The sequence below is a fragment of the Hibiscus syriacus genome, unplaced genomic scaffold (genome assembly GCF_006381635.1).
Source record: "Hibiscus syriacus cultivar Baekdansim isolate YM2019G1 unplaced genomic scaffold, ASM638163v2 tig00110904_pilon, whole genome shotgun sequence".
Classification (NCBI taxonomy): domain Eukaryota; kingdom Viridiplantae; phylum Streptophyta; class Magnoliopsida; order Malvales; family Malvaceae; genus Hibiscus; species Hibiscus syriacus.
This window is the reverse complement of record NW_024062907.1, coordinates 404,077-416,257: the sequence shown is the minus strand read 5'-3', so window position 1 is coordinate 416,257 and position 12,181 is coordinate 404,077. Positions and strand designations below refer to the sequence as shown.

At 35.3% G+C, this 12,181-nt stretch overlaps 1 protein-coding gene across 1 annotated transcript; it reads left to right on the top strand.

Moving 5' to 3' along the window:
- The first annotated feature begins 1,966 nt into the window (after positions 1-1,966).
- On the top strand, positions 1,967-11,412 carry LOC120146240 (phosphoribulokinase, chloroplastic-like). The gene is made up of 8 exons (XM_039159864.1): positions 1,967-2,188; positions 2,316-2,435; positions 3,704-3,919; positions 5,430-5,533; positions 10,049-10,279; positions 10,505-10,589; positions 10,686-10,770; positions 10,880-11,412. Exons 1-8 carry the CDS (start codon positions 1,967-1,969, stop codon positions 11,410-11,412), a joined length of 1,596 nt encoding a protein of 531 aa, XP_039015795.1.
- Positions 11,413-12,181: the final 769 nt, after the last annotated feature.

The window sequence follows — 12,181 nt, the reverse complement described above, 5'->3', positions numbered from 1 at the left end:
TAACTTTCCTCCATAACTCAAAGGTGAGTTTCCAATTTATTAGTTTACTCCTTGGTTTTTATTGGGGTTTTGATGCATTGAGTATACTATAAGCTTATGGAAGGATAAAAAGGGATCAAAACTAAGTTATGAAGGAAATATTAGAGATTGAGCAAAAATAGGTTTTTGAGAGATATGTTGAAATAGGAATGTTTATGGATGCTTATTTGTAAATTTGACTTGTCAAATAGGTATTTAGAGATTAGAAGCCTTGGTATTGATTAAAAACATATTAGAAAAGTGGTTTGATTCTTAGAATAGAATGTTCTCGAATGGTTTTAGATGTTCTAGGTGATTAAATGAAGAAAAGTTAGTTAAATTGTTTATAGTGGAGTTTGGTAGCATAACAAGGGCTTTGTAAATGAAAATTTGGTGAAGTGAATTTTCGGGTAAAAACAGGTTGTTCTGAGCAAGGGGTATCGATACCCTATGAATATGTATTGATACCCTAAGACCAATTTTGATGAACATCTTCAAGGGTATTGATACCATAAGGCATGTATCGATACCTGTAAACATCGAATTTAATTTGGGTATCGATACCCCAGTAGTGAATCGATACCCTTCTAAAGGGAAGTATCGGTACCGTACATAGGGGTATCGATACCTTTTGGGGGGAAATGTGAATTTTGTTTCTTAAGTAGCTTAAGTTATTAGAATTAAATTATATGTTTACGTTCTGATAATGACATAGGAAGTTGAAATAAATATTTTGATTAATGTTAAGTTATAAGTGTTAGGAATTATTCTAACAATTGACATTGCGCATGTATTTAATGAATGTTGGATAGATTAAAATCAAGCTCTCGAGTCGAGTAAGGTTAAAGACAAGGGTTAAGTTCCGGAGTAATAATCTTCCTAGTTTGAATATTTTAGTAAGGCGAATCAAGTAAGTGCATTTAATTATGTACGTATTTACTATAATAGTCATGATAGTATGATTTATGGATGAATGTATGGTAAATTACCAAAGGGCACTTTGTGTGCTAAAATGGTAAGGAAATCATACTAAGTGTATAAATTTCCAGATAGGGCACTTTGTGCACTAAAATGGTAAGGAAATCATACTAAGTGTATGAATTTCCAGATGTGGCACTTTGTGTGCTAAAATGGTAAGGAAATCATACTAAGTGTATGAATTTCTAGATATGGCACTTTGTGTGCTAAAATGGTAAGAAAATCATATTGATTGTATGAAATTCCAATTGAATTTATAGAGTCTAGTAATGTTTGATAAATGAGGTTAAAAATATCAGTGATACAATATACAGACTTACCTACCGTATTTAAAGATTCATTGGAATTGGAAGTATAATCTAATAACTTGTGTTTAGAATTTTACTTGCGATTAATCATGCCTCACTACGTAATACTTAATGTGTGCTTATTTCATGTGTAGGTTAAGTATAGCTGAGTAAGGAAATCTTTTGGACATCCAGTCAGAGTCGCCTCATCAGTAATCGTATGACACACATGTCTACATTTTGTTATATTTTAGTTTGCATGTAATAGGGTGTAGTATAAACACTTTGATAAGTATTTTGATTAAAAGGTTGTAAAGTGATGAAGTGTTTAAACATCTCTTTTGTTATTTATTTAAGTTAAGATATATTTTGTTTTAAGAAAGTTAAATATTTTTATAAAAATAAAAATGAAACAAAGTTTTACGTGTTTTCGTATTAGGAACATTAATACTAGTAATGTGACATATGTGCTTCATATACGTATGGGTATACGGGAGATGAATGTTACATTTATTGGTATCAGAGCTATAGGGTTAGCCGATTCTCGGTCGAATCAAGTATAATTGTATATAAAAAGAGTTTACATGCACTAAGATTGTCAAGGTTACTGATAGGGTATAGAATGAATATGAAAGATATCTCTCCTTACTAACGTAATTATTATTTTATGAATGATATGATCGATGTCTGATTCTATAAACTCACGAAAAGTGGTTGGGCGAGAGAGTAGAGACGAATCGGGTAGTGAGAGTTATGAAGATAATAGCGAACATCCGATTCCGTCCGACAATGCCAGTGCACCGGCACCTCAGGGCATGCCTGTTCTGGAATTTAAAACTTTTATGCAAGCTCTTAATGATATTCTAACACAATTTCAACCTCCTCCGCCTCCCCCTTCTCTTTCAGTACAACAAATGTTAATCCTAAATGAGTTAAGAAGTTTGGGAGCTCCAAAGTTTAGGAGCTCCTGAGTTTAGGGGAGAAGAAAGTGAAGGCCCAATGAACGCGGACTTATGGTTGAATGACGTGAAGGCAATGTTGGAAAGTTTACAATGCTCTCATCATGAGAAACTGGGTGGAGCTGTTTCATTACTTAGAGGATCAGCTCGGGTATGGTGGATAAACGCGACGATGTATGTGTTGCCCGAGCAGGTGAACTGGCAGTTCTTCCAAGAGTAGTTCAAAAATAAGTATATTGGGGAGCAGTTCATGAGATCGATGTTAATGAGGTTTTTGAGTTTAAAGCAAGGGGATAGAGCGGTGTATGAATACGAGGCCGAATATAATAAACTCAGTCGTTATGCTACAGAAGTTGTTCTAAATGATAAAGCTCATCGAGATTGGTTCATTGAGGGTTTGAGGCTGAAGCTAAAGGAAGTGATGTTGGCATTAAATCTATATATAGCCTACTAGAAGTAATAAATAGAGCGAAGGATATTGAAAAGGCTCAAGAGGAGACTCTAGCGGCAGAACAGATTATGCATATGAGAAAAAGAATCAGAACGTCTTCATCTGTACATTATGCAAAAAGGGGAAAGGGCTCAGGGTCTCAATTCACCATTAGAACTGATCATTCTACAGTTTCACGGAAAACTAAACAGTCCCAGTCCTATACTTCTAGTTCGGGTAGGGCTCATGGAGAGAAACCTTAATGTCAAACATATGGCAAGTTACACAGAGGAGTATGTAGGTTTATTTCTGGTGCTTGTTTCAATTGTGGTGAAGAATATCACTTTGCTAAATTGTCGAATAAATATGGTGACAGATCAGTACAATCTGAGAGATCAATAGCATCACCTATAGAAACAGAGGGAGAGGAAGATCTGGTGGCCAATATGAGGTTGGTCAAAGACAAGAGACTCAGGGAGTGGCTCGAGTATATAATATTAAGACTAATGATGATCGGAATGATCCGAAGATCATAACAAGTATATTTCACCTTTTTGATGAACCTGTTTTTGTTCTAGTAGATCCTGGTTCTTCACATTCATACATTAGTACTACACTGATTAGAGCTAGAAGAATTCCTTTATAACCAATTGCTAGTGAAATGATAGCGATAAATCCCATGGGTCAAAGTGCAAAGGTAACTAAGGTGTGTAGAAAATGTCCAATTAAGATTCAAGGGGTAGTATTCTTGGAAAATTTGATGGAGTTGCCCTTTGATGAGTTCGAAATCATCTTGGGTATGGATTGGTTGTCTCTACATCATGGATAGGTAGATTGTCTTTAGAAGCGATTATTCTTAAAGGATGTGGAAGGCTCTGAAATTGTGGTGATAGGGGAGAAGTCGCAGTCCATGTCAAATGTGATATCAGCTATGACCGCAAAGAAAATGATGTCTAAAGGATGCGTTGATTTTCTTGATAGTGTGATAGACACTCGATTATCGGGTGTACGACTGCATGATATTCCCACAGTTAGGGAGTTTCCAAAAGTTTTTTCCTGATGAGTTATCGGGTTTGCCTCTGGATCGTGAAGTTGATTTTAGAATAGAGGTTTATCCGGGTACTGAACCTGTTTCTATGGCTTCGTATCGGATGTCTCCACCAGATTTAAGGGAACTAAAGGCTCAGTTGCAAGAATTACTCGAGAAAGGATTTATTCGACATAGTGTCTCTCTGTGGGGAGCTCCTGTGTTATTTGTGAAAAAGAAAGACAGGTCTATGCGGTTATGTATTGACTATCGTCAACTGAATAAGGTAACAATAAAGAACAAGTATCATCTTCCAAGGATTGATTATCTATTTGACCAATTGAAAGGCGCATCAGTGTTCTCTAAGATAGATATGAGCTCAGGGTACCATCAGTTAAGGATCGAAAAGGGGTATTTCCAAGACGATGTTTCAAACCTGGTACATACATTACGAATTTGTAGTAATACCGTTTAGATTAACAAATGCTCCTGCTGAATTTATGGATTTAATGAACATAATTTTTCAACCATACTTGGATTAGTTTGTGGTAGTGTTTATTGATGATATCATGGTTTATTCCAAGTCAAAGGGGGGGTCATGATGCTCATCTTCGAGTGGTCCTTCAGATACTTTGTGATAAGAAGTTATATACTAAACTGTCCAAATGCGAATTTTGGTTGCCTGAGATTTCCTTTCTTGGTCATATAGTGTCGGTAGAAGGTATTCGAGTGGGCCTTAAGAATATTCAAGCCATAGTAGATAAGCATTCTCTCAAGAATATTACGGAAGTTCAGAGTTTCTTAGGGCTTGCAGGTTATTACAGACGATTTGTAAAGAATTTTTCAAATATTATCTCTACCACTGACTAGACTTTTGCGAAAGGATGTGCCATTTGTTTGGACTGAGAAGTGCCAAGAGAGCTTTGAGTGGTTAAAGAGAATTGTAACTGAGCCTCTACTGCTAGTGCAACCGAGTCAGGTAAAGAATATGTCGTGTATAGTGATGCCTCCCATAATGGATTGGGTTGTGTGCTGATGCAAGAAGGGAAGGTTATGGCTTATGCCTCCAGACAATTGAAGACTCACGAGCGAAATTACCCGACACATAATTTAGAATTGGCTGCAGTGGTGTTTGCTTTAAAAATATGGCGCCATTATTTTTACGGGGAGCATTGCCGTGGTTACACAGATCATAAAAGTCTAAAATTTTTGCTGACTCAAAAAGAGTTGAATTTAAGGCAGAGAAGATGGATAGAGCTTTTGAAAGATTATGATTTGATTATCAACTACCATCCGGGAAAAGCTAATGTGGTAGCGGATGCACTCAGTCGCAAAAAACTTTTGTAACTTTGAGGGCTTTAGACGCATGTATGTCCGTGTATGGAGATGGTGTTGTGATTGTCGAATTAAAATTAAAATCGATATTATTGGATCGAGTAAAAGAACTGCAAAGGAGAGATAAAAAGTGTTTGATGATTTTGGCATTGATTGAAAAAGAAAAGAACAAAGATTTTGAAAGAAAAGATGATGGATATCTATATTACCGGGGAAAGCTTTATATTCCCGATTATGAGAATCCGAGGAGAGATATTCTCTACGAAGCTCATTATAGCCCTTTGACTATGCACCTAGGCGGGAATAAGGTGTATCATGATTTGAAAAGTCGTTACTGGTGGCATGGCATGAAAAAAACTGTTACAGAGTTTGTTGCCAAATGTTTGACATGTCAGCAAGTGAAAGCTGAACATCAGGTTCCATCCGGGTTACTTCAGCCTATATCTATTCCTGAGTGGAAGTGGGAGAAGGTCAAGATGGATTTTGTTTCAAGGCTACCGTTAACACCGGGTAAAAAGAATTTGACCTAGGTAATTGTAGACAGATTGACCAAAACGACTCATTTCATTCCCGTTCGAGTAGACTACCCAATGAATAAGTATGTTGAGCTGTATATAAAAGAGATAGTTAGACTGCACGGAGTTCTGATTTCAATAGTGTTCAATCGAGACCCCAGGTTTACTTCAAGATTTTGGAAGTCTTTGTATGGAGCATTGGGTACTCGACTAAATTTTAGTACAGCTTTTCATCCCCAAACAAATGGGCAATCAGAGAGATCTATTCAAAATATTGGAGGATATGCTTAGGGCTTATGTGATTGAATTTGAGGGATCTTGGGAAAGATATATGCCTTTAGCAGAATTTGCGTATAATAATAGTTATCAATCTAGTATTAAGATGGCCACGTATAAAGCTCTATATAGGAGAAAATGCAGAACACCATTAAATTGGTTTGAATTGAAAGATCGGGAATTAGTAGGTTCAGATTTGATGAAAGATATGGAAGATAAAGTAAAGATTATTCATATTAATTTAAAGATAGCATCTGATCGACAAAAGTCTTATGCGGATTTAAAAAGAAAAGAAATAGAATATCAGGAGGGAGATAAAGTATTTTAAAAGTATCGCCTTGGAAGAAGGTATTACGATTTGGGCGAAAAGGAAAACTAAGTCCGAGATTTATTGGACCGTATGAGATATTGAAAAGAATTGGACTCATGGCTTATCAATTAGCTCTGCCTCCGGATATGGACAAGATCCACAATGTTTTCCATGTGTCTATGCTTAGGAGGTACAGATCAGATCCCTCACATGTTATCACCCCTGAAGAAATAGAAAACCGACCAAATTTGACGTATGAAGAACCGGTGCAGATTTTGGCAAAAAAAACTAAGGAATTACGTAATAAAAGGATTCTGTTAGTCAAAGTGCTTTGGCAGAACCATAAGGCGGAGGAGGTTACCTGGGAGAGAGAGAGGAGGATATGAAAAAGCAGTTCCCACATCTCTTTGCTTCAGGTATTTCTTTAAAATTCGGGGACAAATTTTATTAAGGAGGAGAATTGTAATGCCTTAAATGTTTAATTAGGGACTTTATTGAAAGGATTTAAGAATTTAGAATTTATTTGATTAATTTATATAAGATGAGAATGATTTGGGAATAATAGTTTAGAGCTAAATTGTAGTAATGAAGGAATGAAGGGATATTTTAGTCAAATGGGATTTAGATGAATTTTAAATTCATTTTTTTGTATTAAAGTATAGAGTGGGGAAAAGGGAGAAAAAACTTGGTCAACTCCATTTCTTCTTCTTCTTCTCGTGCTTAACTTTTCTCCATAACTCAAAGGTGAGTTTCTAATTTATTAGTTTACTCCTTGGTTTTTATTGGGGTTTTTATGCATCGAGTATACTAGAAGCTTATGGAAGGATAAAAGGGGATCAAAACTAAGTTATGAAGGAAATATTAGAGATTGAAAAAAATGGGTTTGTGAGAGATATGTTGAAATAGGAATGTTTATGGATGTTTATTTGTAAATTTGACTTGTCAAATAGGTATATAAGAGATTAGAAGCCTTGGTCTTGATTAAAAACATATTAGAAAAAGTGGTTTGATTCTTAGAATAGAATGTTCTTGAATGGTTTTAGATGTTCTAGGAGATTAAATGAAGGAAAGTTAGTTAAATTGTTTATAGTGGAGTTTGGTAGCATAACAAGGGCTTTATATATGAAAATTTGGTGAAGTGTTGATAATTTTCGGGTGAAAATAGGTTGTTCTGGGCAAGGGGTGTCAATACCCTATGAATGGGTACCGATACCCTAAGAATAATTTTGATGAACATCTTTAAGGGGTATCGATACCTGTAAACATCGAATTTAATTTGGGTATCGATACCCCAGTAGTGTATCGATACCCTTCTAAAGGGAAGTATTGATACCGTACTTAGGGGTACCGATACCTCTTGAGGGGAAATGTGAATTTTGTTCTTTAAGTAGCTTAAGTTATTAGAATCAAATTATATGTTTATGTTCTGATAATGACGTAGGAAGTTGAAAATAAATATTTTGATTAATCTTAAGTTATAAGTTTTAGGAAATATACTAACAATTGACATTGCACATGTATTTAATGAATGTTGGATAGATCAAAATCAAGCTCCCGAGTCGAGTAACGCTAAAGGAAATGGTCAAGTTCTGGAATAATCATCTTCCTAGTTTGAATATTTCAGCAAGGTGAATCGGGTGAGTGCATTTAATTATGTACGTATTTACCATAATAGTCATGATAGTATGATTTATGGATGAATGTATGGTAAATTACCAAAGGGCACTTTGTGTGCTAAAATGGTAAGGAAATCATACTAAGTGTATGGATTTCCAGATAAGGCACTTTGTGTGCTAAAATGGTAAGGAAATCATACTAAGTGTATCAATTTCCATATATGGCACTTTGTGTGCTAAAATGGTAAGAAAATCATATTGATTGTATGAAATTCCAATTGAATTTATAGAGTCTAGTAATGTTTGATAAATGAGGTTAAAAGCATCAGTGATACAATATACATACTTACCTACCGTATTTAAAGATTCATTGGAATGAGAAGTATAATCTAATAACTTGTGTTTAGAATTTTACTTGAGATTAATCAGGCCTCACTACGTAATACTTAATGTGTGCTTATTTCATGTGTAGGTTAAGTATAGCTGAGTAAGGAAATCTTTTGGACATCTAGTCAGAGTCGCCTCATTAGTAACCGTATGACACACCTGTCTACATTTTGTTATATTTTAGTTGGCATGTAATAGGGTGTAGTAGAAACACTTTGATAAGTATTTTGATTAAAAGGTTGTAAAATTATGAAGTGTTTAAACATCTCTTTTTGTTGTTCATTTAAGTTAAGATATGTTTTGTTTTAAGAAAGTTAAATATTTTTATAAAAATAAAAATGAAACAAAATTTTACGTGTTTTCGTATTAGGAACATTAATACTAGTAATGTGACATCTGTGCTTCGTATACGCATGGGTATACGGGAGATGGGTGTTACACCAAGACTATGATTGTAGTAATATTAGACAGCCTGTTACATCGACCTTTTGACCCCTCTCAACGATTGCAGTTTTGCAAAGATCCAGTTATAAAAATGCCAAAATCGTTGAGCCCAACTAGTATTACGACACTCAGTAAAATTATTTAATATAGGCAGATATTGAGTGTACGCCTAATTACCATATTTATTTGGTAATAATATCCCTCAAATCAGTTGGAGAATATACACTCGGGATGTAAAAAATAACCACCTCCTCAGTAGAGCCACCCGTCACTTGAAATTCTGACTCCAACTAGGTCATCTGTATCCGATATCTGTCTAAGACATCGGGTGGTGACATCCTTCCCAAAACTTCGTAGAAAATACCGATGGGGTTGTAATCGTTCAGCCTCATGATGACGAAACAATTCACTAGAACACCCAGTGGGTAAGCAACGTCTTCCAAAGTAATCATCGCTTCACCACTCGAGAAATGGAAAATGTGCATCTCAAGCCTCCAATGTTTAATCAAAGCTAAAATCAATGTCGGGTTCACCTTAAAGCCACGTAGAAATATGACTGGATATAGACCGGATTGGAAAAGATATATCATCATCTGCGGATGCAGATCTCTCGATGTCATTCCGCGTTGACAAATTTCGTGTTCTTCTTCCGAAGGGAGTTCGAACTACAAAATATGAACATTATCGAGACGTAACATTTCTTGTCGGGAAGCCATTTTTCGAGATTTCTTTAGAAATGAAAAATGTTTCTCATTTTTTTTCGTAACAATGGATGGTAAAAGACCTAAACCCAAAACACCTATTTATAACCTCAATTCCAACGGTTATAAACGACTAGTTTTTTCAAAAATCAGACTGAACTCGTCACCTGACCGTTATTGTTTCCCATTGACTAACGACTATAAATGGCTTTTTTTTAATATTTTTACTTTTAATTTTTTAAAATTATTTTACAAATTATTTTCTTAAAAATATTTTTAAGGGATTCGTCACTTTAAGGGGATGAGTCTCATTAATAAATTAAAAATAATGGTCTTACTGGAGCTTACTCATCTGAGACCAATAAAATAATATATTCGATGAAACTCGTCACCTCAAGTTGAAGAGTTTCCTTCACTATAGAATTTGTCCTATTTGCCAAAATAAAGTTCACTGCGCCAATATTGAGCCAAAATAATATAGCCGTGTGCCGTAATGGGGAAAAAAACCTTGAGAAGGTCCATTGTGGCCTAACATCAGTAACGAGAAGGAAAACACCATTTGCTTGATTTTGAAATAAGGCAGGCCGAGCATCTTTGTGCTTACATGAAAATAAAACAAGCACCTGCAAGTGCGTTAAAACATTTTGCAAACGGTAGGCTGTTGTTAATTTCTTCACTCCTAGTTTTTTCGCCCATTTATTTCTTTTTTATATGAAAATGAAATGACCCCTTAAATATTACTTCACTGCATAATGCATGGCACAGGCTGCCTCACCCCCAAACCCCTCATCTTGACAGAACCGGAAGGAAAGAGAAGGAAGTGACGGCATTTGACCCAAGAGCCAACGACTTTGACCTCATGTATGACCAAGTTAAGGCTCTCAAGAGTGGAATTGCCGTCGAGAAACCTATCTGCAACCATGTTACGGGTCTCTTGGATCCTCCTGAGCTAATTAAGCCTCCAAAGATCCTTGTTATCGATGGGCTGCACCCCATGTAAGCCCAAAACTACGATCCACAACCATTCTTTTACTCTATATGCATTTTTTATTTTCTGATAAGTTTAGCATTAATCAAAGTATTGTTCCTCTAGGCTGTAGGGCCTGCATGTACTTTTTATTTTAAGTTGTTATTAAACAAATATTCACTGGTATATTCTAGTAACCTTTTGCCCTTTTTTAAACAACAAATGTTGATGCAAATTGGGGTGCTTCAATATAGGTTTGATGAGCGTGTAAGGGATCTGTTGGACTTCAGTATCTATTTGGACATCAGCAATGAGGTCAAATTTGCATGGAAAATTCAGGTGACGTACTTTGTATTGTAATGTGGAAAAAAAATGTTGTTCTAAGCCTGGATTTTGCCCGTTAGCATCATCTTATTTTTGTTAGAAACATTGCAGAGGGACATGGCTGAGAGAGGACACAGCCTTGAGAGCATTAAAGCCAGTAGCGAATCCAGGAAGCCCGATTTCGATGCCTATATTGGTATAAACCCTACGTATTTACAAGGAGCCGTACACATCGAGCAATGGTAGATTGGTAACTACATGTATACAAAGTTACAATAATCTTGTATTTGGTGGGTGCACTGCAGATCCTCAGAAGCAATACGCTGATGCAGTGATCGAAGTGCTGCCGACTCAGTTGATTCCGGACGACAACGAGGGGAAGGTTTTGAGGGTTAGGTTGATAATGAAAGAAGGGGTGGAGCATTTCAGTCCAGTTTACCTGTTTGATGAAGGCTCAACCATCTCAAGGATACAATGCGGAAGGAAGCTCACTTGCTCTTACCCTGGCATCAAATTCGCCTACGGACCCAATTCGTACTTCGGCAACGAGGTATTCTTCCTTCTCCTCCGTGCATCCCTGAACTCTGGAGTTGTGTACTTCTTGTTAACCCAATTTGATAGATTAGATGAACTGATTTACGTTGAAAGCCATTTGAGCAACCTATCTACCAAGTTCAATGGAGAAGTAACTCAACAAATGCTGAAGCATTCTGATTTCCCTGGAAGTAACAACGGAACCGGTCTCTTCCAGACCATTGTTGGGTTGAAGATTAGAGATCTCTACGAGCAAATTACCACTACCAAAACTGCTGCTCCATTAGAAGAAACAAAAGCCTAATAGTTTCCTCATTAATTTGGCAAAGCTTTGGCTTCGGCTTCACTCTTTTTAGCTTTCCACAATTTCCACTTCCTATTTCAGGTTTCTTTTTGGTGTTAGATTTTGCTCTCCAAAGAACGAGTATGTTCCTATATATTTATTTCCTTCTGTTGTAATTTAGAAAAATAATTTCAAGATGAAACTCAAGTTAACAAGTTCATACAAGGTTGTTGTAATTAGTTTCATCGGACGATCATCGAAGAAGATCGAAGTATTAACACATTTAACATTTAGTTATATTTTCATCAATTTTTAATGGGTTCCATAAAAAACTAATCCTAAGATAATAAAATGAGTAAAATATGAATGTTTTAATATTTATTTTATTGCGACCATCTGTGACAAAAATCAATTGATCATCAACTGTGATAAAAAAGTTTAGTGCTTAAAATTAAAGCATTTTAAAATTTAATGACAAAATAATACATAAATTGAATGGTTAATAAAATTTTAAAATCAAATTTATGTTTTAGCATTAATATATATAAAATAAAATAACATCATTTTGACCACATCATTGCATTGACGGAAATTGACATCTAAACTAATCCGTTGAATAAAACTAAAGTTTAGTGAGATCGGCATAGTTTTTTTTTTTATAAAAGATCATTTAGGATGTATTTGTTTGTATTTGTATTCTTTTTATTTATTTTTATTTTTAATTTGTTGGAAAAATGAATTATTTTGATGGATTTAATAATTAAATTAAATTTAGAGTCTTTTTAAATAT

What these genes read in the sequence shown, in the direction of transcription:
- LOC120146240 (XM_039159864.1), top strand. Translation starts at nt 1,967, where the DNA reads ATGTCTGATTCTATAAACTCACGAAAAGTGGTTGGGCGAGAGAGTAGA. An exon ending in CGCCTCCCCCTTCTCTTTCA is followed by an intron (nt 2,189 to 2,315) that starts GTACAACAAATG and finishes AATGACGTGAAG; the next exon opens with GCAATGTTGGAAAGTTTACA. An exon ending in ATCGATGGGCTGCACCCCAT is followed by an intron (nt 10,280 to 10,504) that starts GTAAGCCCAAAA and finishes GCTTCAATATAG; the next exon opens with GTTTGATGAGCGTGTAAGGG.